At 32.0% G+C, this 16,928-nt stretch overlaps 1 protein-coding gene across 4 annotated transcripts in view; it reads right to left on the minus strand.

Moving 5' to 3' along the window:
• Positions 1–16,928, minus strand: part of LOC142318978 (uncharacterized) — a 107,087-nt gene that overhangs the window by 69,452 nt on the left and 20,707 nt on the right. For all 4 annotated transcript variants that reach the window (XM_075355717.1, XM_075355718.1, XM_075355716.1 and 1 more), the window contains one exon: positions 470–532. In XM_075355717.1, coding sequence (XP_075211832.1) covers positions 470–532 — 63 coding nt within the window. The remainder of the gene's footprint in view (positions 1–469; positions 533–16,928) is intronic.

Consider the following 16,928-nt stretch of genomic DNA (forward strand, 5'->3'; position numbering starts at 1 on the left):
TGCACAATGGATGTACTTAATATTACATAGAAAGTAGGTTTGCAAAGTTATCGTAATCAGTAGTAATGGCACACAACCTGTTAAAAGAACTGGTAGGCAAATTTTAATGTTAACATTAAGGAATTCATACATAAATACAATTAAAATTTTACTGTTTCAATACAAATAATGATAACTTGATGAAACAATAACAATTTAACTAAAATAATGTAATATGCAGTTAACTAAGACTATAATTTAACAAAGTAAAATTCTACAGAACAAAAACTGCTTACATCACAATTTTATATGTAATAAAAAAATTTATTATAACAGAAAGTGCGTTGTAACAATAACAATAACAATAACAAAAAATTAAAAATAAAAATGGTACTTGTAAAATCATAATATTTTTTTAATGTGAACTAGATGGATCATAAAACATGTACATTATGAGTATGAAATTTTTATTAAAAGAAAATTAAACTACCTTCTTTTTGTTGAAGCTGGTAAGCAAGCGCACCATCTTCATGTACCAGCCATTCCTTGCAAACTGTAAACAATAAAAGTGATTTAGATCATGAAATAATTTATGATTATGATTTAGATCATAAAATAAATAATCTAAGAGTAAATTCAAGAGACAGAAACAACCTAATAAAGATTATTTTCGTAAAATTTACTAATAAAATAAATAAAAACTTTCAAATAAACGAGTGAATCTTCAGTACATTTTATTTTTTTTTTATTTTTTATAAGTTTAACATACCGAAACGAAATCTTTTAAATTTCACAACACAGATCTTTCGTAAATTGTAATAATGGTTGAAAATGTTTTCCTACCAGTAGATTCTACCTTCCAAATGATTTTTTATAACTGATAATCAGATGTTCAGTAACAGACCTAAAACTACTGCTAATAAAATTATGACTGAGTTACGAGTGACTATCGATTTCCCCACAGTTTTATTATACAATTTGAACGATGTTTATACGATGTAAAATGTTTTATTTAGACAAGAAAGAATATGACCATTTTTTTCTCAGAAATGTGCTTTGTGTGTGTGTGACTTGTGTATTATAATTGCTATGAGGGTTACGAATTTATTTATTATTTACAAAAATACCTTATCTTACGAGCAACATAACGATGTAATGAAAGACTTAATAAATTATGATATACGGCATACAAAAAAAGAAGGTATTTGTGGTCATAAATACGTCACTTTTACTTGAGGTCTATAAATATCTTTTCTGACAAATGGTATCGGTAAACATGTAACACATAACTTTCTTTTTTCTTTTTCCTGTTTAGCCGCCGGTAACTACCGTTTAGATAATTCTTCAGAGGATGAATGAGGATGATATGTATGAGTGTAAATTAAGTGTAGTCGTCTTGTACATTCTCAGTTCGACCATTCCTGAGATGTGTGGTGGTTAATTGAAACCCAACCACCAAAGAACACCGGTATCCACGATCTAGTATTCAAATCCGTGCAAAAATAACTGGCTTTACTAGGACTTGAACGCTGTAACTCTCGACTTCCAAATCAGCTGATTTGGGAAGACGCGTTAAGCACTAGACCAACCCCGTGGGTTATGTAACACATAACTATTCGTAATGAATAACACTATACAGTAAAAATTGTTTTTTGTCGATCTGAATAGCCTTTTAAGTGGTGGGAATTTTTATAAAACGTACTTTTCTGAATCTCTTTCACTTTGTTACTAATCTGTGATTTATGACACGGGTTTTTCATCATATTTTGCCCAATTTTCAACCGATTTGCTTGAAAGTATTATTTTTAAAATCAGCAAACTATGTTTCATAAACACAACGCAAAAAAAAAAATTTTCGCTATAAAAGACGCGGTAGAAATGCGAAAAAAATCTCCAATTAAATTATCGTAATTTTTGTAATGTTTCAATTTTTTGTTGTTACAGGCATAAAAAATATCCAATCGTAACGGGGTTTTTTTGTCAAAATCTGTTAAATCTCTTTAATATAATGTAATTTTTTGAATTTTTTTTTCACAAAAGGGTAGCATAAGACTATGAAGTGAGGCAATCAGATACCAACATATTTTCGCGGAGCGCTAATCAACCGCGGATCATTGTGATGGGAAAAGGTTAAATTTAATGTAAAAAAAATTATAATCTTTATAGTTATAACATTTTTTTTTTTTAAATGCAGATACTTCATACAGCAATGTGAAAATGCAAAAGCAGGCATATTTTATTACACCTACATGTCCTCGGATTTTCTTACATAAAAATCTATTTGTTTTTATTCTGTCAAAAAGAAAAATAAATATATAAAACTGAAAAATTTAACCACAGTAAATAAATGTATTTTTAAAACAATATATTTCATACAATTCCAAGTAACAATTAAATTGTTTGAATAAATTTATATTTATGAATTTTATTAATAAACAAAATAAATACAATTTATAAAACTAAATATTATCATTCCTAGCATTCAGATTTTTCCGTTTCAAATCTTGATCAGAACTGCAAATTTTAAAAAGCAAAAAATGTTACACATTATACAGCCACAAAAACATCCCTGCAATACCCTTAAGTGAAAAACTTAAACAATTATAAAACTATTTCTTCATTAAATGAAAATATTAAAAATTAGAAAATGAACACGGTTGACTTAAGTCATTCAGAATATAAGATTAATTAAATAGAAACCATTAAAAAAGTAAAATAAGAGGGTAAGTCAATTTTTATCCGCAATTTAGTTATATTTTTTGTTTATGTTTGTAGTACTCTCGTGTTGCGTAGATGATGCATGTGTGGATTAATTGTTGTTATGTCTGTGCAGTTTTCATGCTGCTAGATTAGTTCCATTATCGCTGCCCTGCCGTTAACCATGGCTGCTCCGCTTTCTGTTTGCACCAAAGAAGAGCAACGTTCAGTGATCAGTTTTTTGTAGTCGTAAGGTATATCACGGGCCGAAATTCAACGAAGACTTTCGGTACAGTACGGGAACAGTGTGTTGCCGCAACAGAGTGTCTACGAATGGATTGAAAAATTCAAAAACGGTCGCACAAGTGTTACGCACGACGGAGCAGGACGTTTACCGGACGGAGCCGTTTACCGCCACAAACGAGAAAAACATTGAGCGTGCACGTGACATGGTTTTCTTAGACAGACAAGTAACTTTTGATGAAGTGGCATATCGTCTGCAAATTAGTCACAGTTCTGCCTACGAAATCATCCACAACAAACTTGGGTTTCATGAAGTCTGTGCAAGAAGGGTCCCAAAACAACTCACACAGTTGCATAAACAAACGCGCTTGGATATCACCAAAAAACAGTTAGATCGCTATGGTAACGAACGGGACATCTTCTTAAACAGAATCATCACTGGTGACAAAACACGGATCCATCATTACGAGCCGGAGAGTAAACGGCAGAGTATGGAATGGAAACATCCAAATTCGCCCAGCAAAAATAAGTTCAAGACCGAACCGTCCCCAGGAAAACTGATGCTTACGGTTTTTTGGGACTCACAAGGCCCAGTACTGGAACATTATGAGGAAAGGGGCACGACAATAAACAGTGCGCGTTACAGTGAGATGCTTACTGCCAAGCTGAAGCCTGAAATTCGAAGCAAACGCTGAGGAATGCTGTCGAAAGGTGTAGTGTTGTTGCACTACAACGCCCGTCCACATACTGCTGCCCACACTGCTGAAACGTTCCAGAAACTCAACTTTGAAGAACTGGCTCATCCTCCGTATAGTCCCGATCTTGCCCCTTCTGAATACCATTTGTTTGGTCCACTCAAAGAGGTATTAAGGGGCCGTCGATTTACCTCGGACGAAACAGTGAAAGAAGAGGTGCATTCCTGACTCGCAGCTCAACCGAAAACCTTCTTTTATGAGGGCATCAGGAAGCTTGTGCAACGATGGACCAAGTGCATTGAAATGCAAGGGGAATATGTTGAAAAATGATGTACATGTAAGTTTCCTATTTGTATTGCAATAAAATTTATAACTACATTGCGGATAATAATTGACTTACCCTCATAAAAATAACAAAATAGAAATATTCTGAAAACTTCTGACACGCAAAATGTAAAGTATAACGTGAAACCCAATGATTCAGTTTCTTTCTTTACAGCCGCCCTTTTTTCGTAAAGAGACATGGTGCTATTTATATGCTCTTCTTGACATGGAAATTAAAGACTGAAATCTGCAGCTTGTGAAAAATACTTAACTTGATTAGGATTCTAACTGAACCTTCTGCATGAAAGACAAAGGTATTGTATTACCACTTCACCATAGAGAATGGCATACACAACAATTTGTACTACAGAAATTGATAGTTAATTTCGATTTTTGAAAGCAGCCATAAATAAATACAAAAAAGATCAAATCAATAACATTATTTTGCTCTTAAGCACTTTAAATAAAATATTAAACTCTTCATCATTATGCCTACGTACAAATATTCTGATATAAGTATGCTGTCTCTTGAGGCTCCCTCAAAAGTCGAAACAAGTTTTTAAAATATAAAAATTAGCTGTCAGCCACTTCATTTGGTGTTCATAATTATGGATTGTGTAACCTATATGTGTAAAACTACATTCAACTACTACAAGGCGAAGTAGATCATATTCATAGAGGACCGCAGCACTGTTTTTTTGGCCATAGACAGAGATGAAGATACAACACTACAATACAGTCTGAGCTTAGTCCTACTAAACAAAGTGGCATGCTCGTCAATCCTTTCTAAGTAAGAAATGTCCATTTAAAATAAGTTACTGTATTTTTTGAACCTGTAATTTCTTTCTGATTATGTTAATAACACAAAAATATTACTTTACATTACTGTATTCATAAATGAAATAAATTTAATCTGCAATTAATTACAATAATTTAATTAAGTAAATGTTTTCAATAAAATGGTATCATAGTTCACAGCATTATAACCAAAGCTGATAGTAATAATTTGGCCTACGGCCTATGGAATCGGAACAGGTTAGATATAACTGCAGAATGAAAAATAAAATATATTTTTATATTAATTTATTAAATAATTAAACGATCAATACTACTTGAATACAGTCCTTAACCGGTTATGTCTGCAGTTTCTGTAGAACTATCTTCTGTAATAGGCAAACAACCCTCTATTTCTAAGCTTGACTCGGTTTCACTTCCACCAGAATTAATCTCCAATTTGTCTTCATAAATACCTGATTTCTCATCATCCATTCCTATATTTATAATTATGCTTTCAGTGGCATATTCCATTAATATCAGTTTTGCAGTAAGAATCCATTATCTCCTGAACTTTCGACACTGATCTTTTCCAGTCTTCTACACAGTAATTGATGAAATCTAATGTAACGGCTCTGAGTTCTGTTAATGACATGCGTGACATATTGTGGTCCTGAATTTTTTTATTATTAGATTCCAAATAAATCCAATTGGATTAAGATCTGGGTGGTAAGGATTAAGGATCTGGGTGGAAACCTAAGTACTGAAATTCCTTTGTTATTTAGTATTTTGTCTAATTCATATTGCGGTTCTGTACGGTGTAGTTTGACAATTTCACAAAAGGTTATTTTTTTGTTAGATCTGAGTCATAGTCAATTTAATTTTTTTTTGGAGTCATCCTTGATTATCTTTTTTCAATTAATTGGATGACAAAGGTTTATTTTTCCTTATTACGATTAAGTTGCATTATCTATGACTAAAATACAATTTTTTTTTAATAATCCTGGGATAACTTGCTTTTCAATATACTTCAAAAAATTGTCAGTGTTCATCTCTTTATGATAATCTTCTGTTTTGTCCTTGGAATCGTGCCTTAAAAATGCCCACCTATGAATCTCATGTCCCCACCTGCATGAGCCACAATTAAACGGTCACCGGCACTACTACTAACGATAAAACCTGGTACATCGTTACTTTGCCAGCACTTTTTTACCGTATAATGTGTGTGCACACCCAAGATTCATTGAATTATATGACTAGACTCTTTTGCTCATAAGTTTCATTTCTTCTCACATACCTAAGAAAAAATGCGCGTTCCGCGATTGCATTATCTCATTCACACAAAATCAGTCTATTTTACACTTCCTGAATTGAAAACCAATAAAGTTTATAATTTTCCTTAGCGGTTCCTACCGGCGGTAAAATTCATTTCCTCGCGACAAATATAATGCAATTTTTGTATAGTATGTATTCCCTTATAGAATTCGAAATATTTAAGAAATTATCTCCTAATAAAACAGCTGTCGAAATCATCTATTTCATTTTTATTACGAGTATATTTCTTTTTTTGTCTTTGGAGTTTGAATTTGAGAACCGCTAGCCACTGCTTCGTATCCAACTTTCCTGACGTCAATTACTGTAGACCAGCTTAAGTTTATGCATTCTACAAGTACGTTCCGCCGCTTTCAAGAGAGGCACCAATAATCCATTTTAACTTTGTCAATGAACTTAATAACGTTAAACACGAGACAACGCGCTTGACTGCGAAGTGGTTTTCCGCGTTCACTTTACATCTTAGCAAGACTACTTTTAAGTAACAATTTTTGCAACTTCCAATGCAAAGAATATAGAATAATACTACTTGTTTTTATTAATAATAACATGTCTAAAAATTACGGAATGCTTATAACTAAACGTTTTTGTATTTTACCTTTTAACCCATAATTCTACGACTCACGCGTCACTGTTCCATAATATTACACCTCGCCTTGTCGACTACTAGTGGCCTTGTACTAGTCCCCTTGTCGACAAATATTCTCTGTTCTTTGCATTGGAAATTGCAACAATTGGTACTTAAAATTAGTCGTATTAAGATGTCAAGTGAACGCAGAAAACCTCTTCACAGTCAAACGCATCGTCTCCCGTTTAACGTTATTAAGTTCATAGAAAAAGAAAAGAAAGGGTTATGGTGCCTCTTTTTTATTCCGCAGCTATATCCATCCAACTTGTTGCGATTCCATAGTGTACATGTCCAAATTATTACAATCAGCTTTGAATATAATGCTGCTGTAAATTATGATACCGTTTTAGTGAAAGCGTTTACTTAATTAAATTATAGTAATTAATTGCAGGTTAAATTAATAAATATAGAAATGTAAATTAATATTTTTATTTGTGTTATTACGTAATCAGAAAGATATTACAGGCTTCAAAAAATACAGTGACCGATTTTAAACGAGACATTTCTTGTTCAGAACTGACTGACAAACACGTCAGTTTGTTCAGTAGGACTAAGCCCCGACTGTACTGTTGTGTACAGTGGCGAACAAATTAATCCGAACACAGTATTTTCAACAAAAAATTTTATTTTTAAAAGAAAAAATGTTTAATAGTCACACTTACTCTAATTTAATAAGCGTATGCATCCTCCTTTGTTTTTGACTATCTTATTAATCCTCTTTGGCACTGATTCCACTAAGGTAGAACAACGATTTTTGATTTCTTCATCTCAAAACCAAACCTGTATCACTGTCAGGTTTTGTGCTACAATTAATTTTCACAAGTCTTCTTTTTAGTACGGCCCATAAACCGTTATATGGGATTCTAGTCGGCGGGAGTTTCCATGGCCACAACAGCACTCGAATGTTTTAGTTTTTGAATAACTCTCTTGTATTCTTTGACCTGTGACATCACGATGCAAGGTCCTGTTGAAAAATGAGTTCTGGGTTTTTCTGCATAAGTGGGACTATTTTTCTTTGGTATACGTTAATGTACCGGTCCGATTTCATCATTCCATCCACAGGCATAAGTGCCCCTAGCCCTTCAAGTGCAAAACATCTTTCTGACTGGGTATTTGGGAACTTGTTGCAGATGTGCCGGCGTAGTAGTCTTCTGCTGACTTACGAATGTAGGCTACTCTCTCCCGTTGGGCAAAGTAATGGGTATCGTCTGAAAAATAACTTTTTGTCACATCTCAATAGTTTCTTTCTTTACGTTGTTTTGCCCATTAAAGTATTTTTGTCTTCATAACCTGTATCAGTAACTGCTTCTTTTTAGGTTTCCAAGCAATCCTTCCCACTGTCAAAAATCTTCTACTAACTTTCATATCAGAAACATTAGTCCCACTGGCTCTCAAGTCCCTATTAAGGTCAACAGCTGAAAATCGTGGATTAATTTTGCTTTTTCTTATTAGTAATCAATTCTGTGTAGGCGTGGTTTCCTTTTTCCGTCCACATTTTCCTTTTCTCTTTGGAGAGACGGAACCTATATCCAAACCTTTTCACGATTTCATTTACAGTACCTAACCCCACACTACACTCACGGGCAATCTGCCTTTGAGTCGTGTGTTGCGACACACACAAATGACTCAACAGAGAGCAACAAATTTTTAACGCTTTCGTGGGGGTTATATCCGTTGTATTAACTAGAAACGAATAAAAAACTTTAACAGAAACTCAAAAGCCACCAAAAACTAATTGACAATGAATTATAAAAGCCAAAATCTACTAATTCTGTTGGTATATAAACTAACATAACCTGAAACACCAAACAGCAAGCAGTTTGTCACAGAACAAAAATTCCCTTTGTTCGGATTAAATTGTTTCCTACTGTATCTCCATCTCTAAATATAGCCACACAAAACAAAAGTGCTACGATCCTCCACGAATATGAACTTCGCCATGTCGACTTGTATGTTAACTTATTCAATGTCTATATTTATAAGATGAAATCTTTGCTAAAAAAAGGGTCGATCACAAACTCTTAATAAAAAAAAAAATAAAATATCCACTTTTACCAAACCGAACAATGGAATTCTTGTCGACTTCAGCTTACAAGAATAAGCTTTATTATGCTTTTGCCATTTATAATAAATTGTCAAAACCGTTTGAAAAATCTCACCACCAATTTACCTAAAATACAATTAAAATATGTTATGTAAACGATATTACTGTCTTACAAGTATTTTTAAATACGTAACACATCTAAAAACACCATGATTTATATTGCATCCGGTTAAACGCGTATGTAGAAATGCGCTCAAAACTATTTTCAATAAAACTGTGAATTAATTTGTAGTAATTCTTTACATTTTCTTATATATAATTTGTTACGCTACCTACCTTAAAATTAATCACGTATTTGTATTTAAATAATTAATGTGAACTTTAATCAAATTTTTATCTAATAATTTTAATTTATATTTATAATTTATCTTATAGTGATGGGACATGTACATGATGTATTATTATGTACCGATTACAATAAAAGATTATTTAAGTATTTCAAAAATCATGGCAATAAATATATCTAATCACAAAAAAGATCAAGAAACATTATCAGTAAATTATGATTGTAAAATATCACATTTATACAACTCATTAAGTAGTTGATACAGCAGTAACAGATTGCTCTACATATCATCATATGAATTGATTAATACACAGTCATAAATATCAAACATCACAATTAAAAACCAAAAATATCATACGACAATGAAATTTATAGTCTAATTCTAGTCGAATGTAAATCTACTTATTACAAAATCATTGTAAAATTAAAACAAATGTATTAAAATAAAATGTACACGATTTAACGTATCGGAAAATAATAATTAATATATTAAACAATAAAAACAGTTCTCTTTTAAAAAATAATTTAGTAAATTACATATAAGAAAAATATTTGTTCTTTTATTAAAATATTCAAGCTGATTAGACATTCAAAAATTGTCAGATATTCACTACGTTAAAAAATATTTACACAAAAATCTTTCTACATTACTACAAAGAAAAACTGATCATTATAATCCAAGCATTATGATGTAAACCTTGAATGATATGCATTATTTGAACATTTTTATGGAAAAAAAAAGTTGCACGAGAGGTATAATTATATATATATATATATAGACCATATATAATTAAGCTCCGAGTCCACTCACTCATTACCTGAATGAAGGCCATTCAGTGGAGTTTAAACGCCAACCAACAGATGTTGCAGCCGAGCTGACAGGATAACCACCTGTCTACAGGACAGGAAATGTCAGCATTCCTTTCTTTGTCTCTTACTTTTCTATTCTATATACACAATACACGACGACTGCGTATGGGAGTAATGTTGTCAATGTTTTAAAACAACATTAAATTAAAAATAATACATACTGTATTAATTTTCTTTTAATAAAATCTAAATATTCCAATTTACGTTTTCTTAATTAATACTAACAGTAATAACACAAAGTTAAAAATGGCAACGATATATCCGATTTAAAATTTCTTCATATTACCAGAAGATTTAAATCGTTGTTCTTACTTTCTCTACAATTTCCAATTTTAAAATATTGTACAGCGATTTGTATATGTAATATTAATTAGAATGCGTGTGTTGCCTGAATGAAAATGAGCATTACAAGTAAACAATTTTTACCACATTCTAAAAATTGGACCCAAGATCCTTATCCAGAACTGTTCTAAAATAAATTATGTAAAACAACATAGGAAACAAATTGTCATCAAATATTTTCTCTTAAACTGATGAGAGCACGTTTACATAAAGATGACTGATATTAGCAGTGAGGCCAATAGATAAATTTCAACTAGGGACTAATAAAGAGGAATTTCAGGTAAAAAACAGAACTAATACATTTTTGTTTGGTGCTAGTAAATACAAATCATGTTGACTGATTGTTCACCAATAAAAAATTTTAACACCCGTGGTTTTACATTTTTACAAACTACCATCCTTCGAAATAAAAAAAAAACGTAATAAAAAAAATAAATAAATCTCAATTCTATAAAAGTGGATATAAAATTATTCTTGTATAAATTACATTTCCACTTACCAACAATTTAAAAAGTGTAAATCCTGGTACTTTCGAAGCTTTTACTCCATCTTCAGGGATCTTCTAAAAGATGATAATTTAAAATTCAAATGAATAATTGTTTTTAAATTAAACTGTTACGTTCATAATAGTCAAGAATAAAATTAATTCGTAAGTCAATAAGATAGTAACGTCATGTTTTTAAGATATTTGCGACTATTTCAGTCGTTACTGTCTTACTGATGTACGAATTAATTTTATTCTTGACGACCGACTAGTATGAACATAACAGCTAATTTAAAAACAATTATCGATTTGAATTTAGATTAACATTCCTGAAGATGAAGATGGAGTAACAGCTCCGAAAGTGCTAGGATTTACATTTTTTAAATAGTTGGTAGGTGGAAATTTAATTTATACAATTGTATTAATACCAACGGTGCCAAACGCTTAGTAAATTAAATCTAAAATTATTCTTGTTTAGTTAAAATAAATCTTAGTGTAATCCTGAATAATAATAATAATAAAGAGTAATTGTTATATCATGAAATCTTATTTAATTGAAATTATGATATTAAATTGTAATTGTACGCATATACATGTAAAAAAGTGTATAAAACACAAGTAAATAAATACTTGTGTATAAAAAAAAATTGAATTATGCTTTCATTACCGATTTTTGACCAAATGAAGCGGTATCCTATTTTTAACTTGGTCTTTTGGCACTTCAATAATTGTGGCGCAATTATGGCCAGACCTATTTTCAGAATTTTGTAAGATTTGAGTAACTAATTAGACAACATGTAATAATTTTCCCAAAAGGTTTCTGATTCAAAGCAGTGACCGGTACAGATATCGGAAAGAGACTGTTAACTTAATAGAGTCGCTGGTTGGCTGGTGTATTACTTTGTCAGTATTAATTTTGTCATAAAAAAAATGACAGAATATGTGATTCTTTCGTTTATTAGAATAAATCTAAAAACATCGGTTAAATCTGTCACTTCACATGATAACTATCCAAGGGACACTGAAAAGGAAAAGGGGGTAGAGAAAAGGAATGTTAAACAGAGATGGAATTTTCTCTGGTCAAAGTAGCGTTCTATTTTTCCCAGTACTATAATGCTATAGTTACACATGAGTTCTGTATATTATCTCACCAAGAAATCGGTACTAATATTTTATAACAATGTATTTTTTTAAAATCCTTCTTTAAATTGATCTAAGTCCAAATTAATTAAAAACAACTACCACCAATTTAAGCCTCAAACACCAGCCTCAACACAGTGACTAAAATTCCAAATTTAAAGAACTGAAAAAAATTAACTTTCGGAGAAATTATTACATCGATTTAAATTTATTTAAAATTTGTGAACAACACAAGACCAAAACATTTGCCTAAAAATAAGAAAATACGAAACACGATGTAATAAACAGTAGAAAGATCAAACAAGAGCTTTCTGGAAAGAACAGTATGTTCAATTTGTTTATCTTAAGTTTTAAATTAAATTTTCTTTCAATTCTTGAGTGAAAATACATGGAATATGAAACACTACAACGATCAACAGATTAAGTGACAGCAGCAACATAAAATTAAAAATATCATTAAATCTTTCAAACTATGTTATTTAAAAGAAATTTCATTTAGAAAAGACCAATTCAGAAATTTCAACAAAATAAATCAAGAATTAATGATAGCAATCAATTTGGTAAAGTCTAAAAGGCTTGAAAAAATCCACAGGAATGAAATTGAGAACCTCCTTGTTTTAAGTCTGTTTAAAAAAAGTAAAATATCATCCTACAAAAGGTAGTCTAATCTTTATCTTTGCTTTTGTAGTTTGATGATTACGTAATTAAAACATTAAACTAAGTCTACATCATACCCCCTCATTTTTATTACTATGCATTGATTAAACCATTAAAAATATAAACATAAATAACAAAAAGAGGAACACATGGAAAAATCTGTTTAAAATTATCAATAATTTTTTATCTACTACTTCTTTTTAAATATACCTTGAGGAAAAAACCGAATAAACAAAGTAATTTTCTATTAACATACTGACAATATACATGCATAACTTAAGTGTAAAAAGTTTATTACAATTTAATTTTTATACAAAAAAAATCTTTATACAGAGTGATTCAAAGAAACGGGAAATTTTGAAAGTTGTGGTGTTAGCCGTGGGCGATTGGTACCACTTGATAAGTGGCGCCAGCCTCTCTAACCTAACCTGCCATTTAGTTGTCATGGATCCTTGGAGTGGTGCGCAACGTGCATTCGCTATCAAAGCGTTTTACAAAAACAATGACAGTGTGGGAGGGAGCGCGTAGAGAATTTCGCCGTCATTTTAATCTGGAACGGCACGACCGTGTTCCATCAGCACATGCAATTAAAACATGGATATCTAATTTTGAGGAAACTGGTTCGGCAATGAAAAAGAAACCTCCAGGCCGTGAGCGAATCCGTCCGTACACCACAGAATGTTCAAGCTTTACAAGATGCTGTCACACGAAGTCCACATCGGTCAATCCATAGTCTCTCAGCATCTTTACAATCGCATAGTTCAAGTGTTAGAATGTTAGTGAAGGACTTGCAATTCCATCCGTACAAGTTGCAGATCGTCCAGGAACTGAAACCGAACGATGCAGTTGTGCGAGCACAATTCTGTAATGTAATGCTTCAGAACATAAATGATAACGAAGAGTTTGTTCTCGAACTGTGGATGTCAGACGAAGCGCATTTCCACCTCAGTGGATTTGTTAACAAGCAAAATTTCAGATACCGGGCACAAGAAAATGCTACGCAGCTACACCAGCGTCCGTTGCACAGCAGAACGTGACCGTGTGGTGTGCTATGTCATCTTACGGTGTTACAGGTCCTTATTGTTTTGAGGATGACAACGGTCTTGCGATTACAGTGACGTCGGCTCGTTACGTAGCCGTGCTTGAAACCTTTGTTGTGGAACAACAAAAGAGATTTCCACCGATTCTTAACACAGCCTGGTTTCAACAAGACGGAGCAACGTCACCTTTGTTGTGGAACAACAAAAGAGATTTCCACAGATTCTTAACACAGCCTGGTTTCAACAAGACGGAGCAACGTCACATACTGCACGAATATCAATGGCAGCTGTACGCCGATTGTTTGAACAACGTGTCATTTCACGAAATTGTGACATTAGATGGCCTCCCAGATCGCCTGATCTCTCAGCTTGCGATTACTTTTTGTGGGGTCACCTTAAAAGCAAAGTGTTCCACAGTAGACCTGCTACAACGGAAGAACGTAAGGCAAAGATCCGAGAAGCAATTGCGGAAATTCCAGTTGAGATGTTACGTCAAACCATGAACAATTTAACGAAGAGACTTCGTGAGTGTTTACGTAGAAGAGGAGGTCATTTGCAAGATGTCATCTTTAAAAAATAAACTAAAATGTCAACATTTGTACAATTACATGAAATAAAATTCATTTTCTAAAAAAAAAAATTTTCATTAACGTTATTTAATTTTTTTAATTCCCCGTTTCTTTGAATCACCTGTATTATCTGACTAATATGAAATGAATTTTTCTTACAGAATATAACAACTAATTGAATTATTTTCGTATAAATAACTACCATTTATTTCATCTCCTCTATTAAACCGTAAATTAAGTAATTTATCAATTATAATACAATATAAATATAGTACATCCCTATTTATCTGAAATCCATTCAGCCAGATATTCATATAATCTGAACCGATTTGGCATCAGGATATTTAAAAGAATTCCTTTTTTTTATTGTAAAACTTTCAAACCAAATTTCTTCAAATTTTGGTTTATTTAGATGGTGCAGTATTATGGAACACAACAATATTAAATAGATTTAATTAATTTATTTGTTCAAACCGAAAAATTTAGATTTATCAAATCCACTCGGTAAAGATTATGCATCCATCAGTTACATGCACATGTTTATACACGTGCATAAACTGTTGTAATCGCAGTAACAGAATGAATTGTTGAATACAAATGAATAAATCTGATGCTCTCAAATTGTCACAGTTACAGTGCAATTTATTTAAATTATAGCCCCGTTGTATTATTCTTCTGACAATATTTTATTAATAATTCTAATACTCGTGAATTTACTTATTTTGAAATTGTATATATAATAAATTTATTTACAGTCAGAAGGAAAGGGTGAATGTAAATGTGTTGCAATCCTCGTCACGAAACGGTGCGCGATATAAATATGATTTCAGTATTTATGAGTTATCTCAGTAATTTTTCCCCCTTTTTATTAGCCTCCGAACCACCGTTACGTATTTTTTTTTATAGCGTGTGAAAATAACTTGCCTGATCGGGATTCGAATCCAGGAACTCCTATAATCTATCACTTGTCTGTCGTCGTGGCAAGCCGATGATAAGCGATTAAAAATATTGCTGAATGTTTGTTATTGATATTTAATAACGATAACAATTTTTAATGCTTCACATCATTATACAATTCAGCGAAAGAAAGAATTTCGGTCTGCGTTATCGGGTTACGGGTACGGTACGAAACAGTTTTAAACTTCATTTTTATAGCAGCCTTATTCAGCGTTATTTTCATTTAATTTAATTACCCTGTGTTTTTATGCCGATCGGGTTTTAAGGATGAGCGATTCTGTCTTGAAACATAAACCGGAAAAACTCAGTAGCTACTTAATCAGCAACGTATATATATAACTTTAAAACAAGATCAACCTGAAACTGCGGTCAGAGATACTGCTCGGAAAGCAAATAGTGCAACAGGCGTTGGCGAAAGAACAATTTTTAATATAATAAACACGCAATTGATGGTAAACATTTTTTTTTTAGCCTTCTGAAGCAGTTCTGATAGGTATTGCATCAGAGGATGAAATGAAACGACAATTATGTAGCGCGTGAAAACACCATGCCTGACGGGGATTCGAACCGGGGACCACCGGATGAAAAAGGCCGAGACTACCACTAGCGCCACGGAGGCCTACGATGGTAAGCATGTTAGCACCAAAAAGATCGAAACGTGTGAAAACGACTGAAAAGTTGAGCGGGGAATCTAAGTACATTACATCGTATTTTAAAATCGTTTCATGTCAACAAAAAAATAATTCTTTATTGATTGAACGTGAAGATATAATTTCACGGAGTAGAAAATATTAAAGAGGAATTAAGCGATTTCATGAAGAGGGTTAGATAATTTATAACCTAGATGAACCTCGGGTTAATGCGGAACATGTACGGGAAAAATAAAGGTTGATAAAGAAATTAAGAGCGCAAGAGTCGCTTTTACGAAAGGTTTGTCAACCGGAATGAAAAATCCGGCTGCATAAGTAACGCATGTACGAAGTGAAAGCGGGTTTTTGAACCGTGGTTTACGGGTATCGTTTGAATCCAGATCTTCCTATCACGATGAAATTAATTTTATTAAATTCTATTAACATTTATTAATACTTTTTTAAATTTATTTTTACTATTTCACTTTTATTGTTTTAACTGATATTTAAAACAAAACATTCTTTTACAAGTTTCCTGTAAGGCTAATATTTATTTCTATTGTAAAAAGAAAACTAAGCCTATACCACAAGGCCTGTACAGGCATTACTTCTTATGCAAATTCAGAGTCAAAAAATGTAAATAAACTAACCCGTCCCTTGTGTGAAGAAATGCGAGTGACAGTAATTTCTTCAAAACTGACTTTAAAATAACGTTTCACTAATTAATAAATCGTACTATTAATTTCAAACAGGTTTCTGTATTTCACATTGTACACTACATATGATCTCAATCGGATATACTGAATTTTCAAATTATCTTGACTTCTTCAATTCATCCACCACACATCTGGTTCTGTCCGGTCGGGATAAATCCCAGATACGGAATGTGGAAGTGTTTCCAATGTTACATTTATATGAAGTGTTTTTCTTATACTGATGTATGTGGAAGAACTACTATCAAAATACTACGCTTTTTTAATAGTATAAAGTTTATATTATACTTGAAAAATACAACATATTTTATATATACATACATATATTTTTCACCTCCCACTTAATGAACATAAAAATCCTATCTAAAATACTGGATGGATATATATTCTCTTTGGTTCAGTAAAAGTCATTTACGAGTTCATTTTTTTTTTTTACTCCAGCTACTTTAATTAATAGCAGTTTAA

Source organism: Lycorma delicatula, chromosome 2 (genome assembly GCF_047948215.1).
Source record: "Lycorma delicatula isolate Av1 chromosome 2, ASM4794821v1, whole genome shotgun sequence".
In the NCBI taxonomy this organism is placed as follows: Eukaryota; Metazoa; Arthropoda; class Insecta; order Hemiptera; family Fulgoridae; genus Lycorma; species Lycorma delicatula.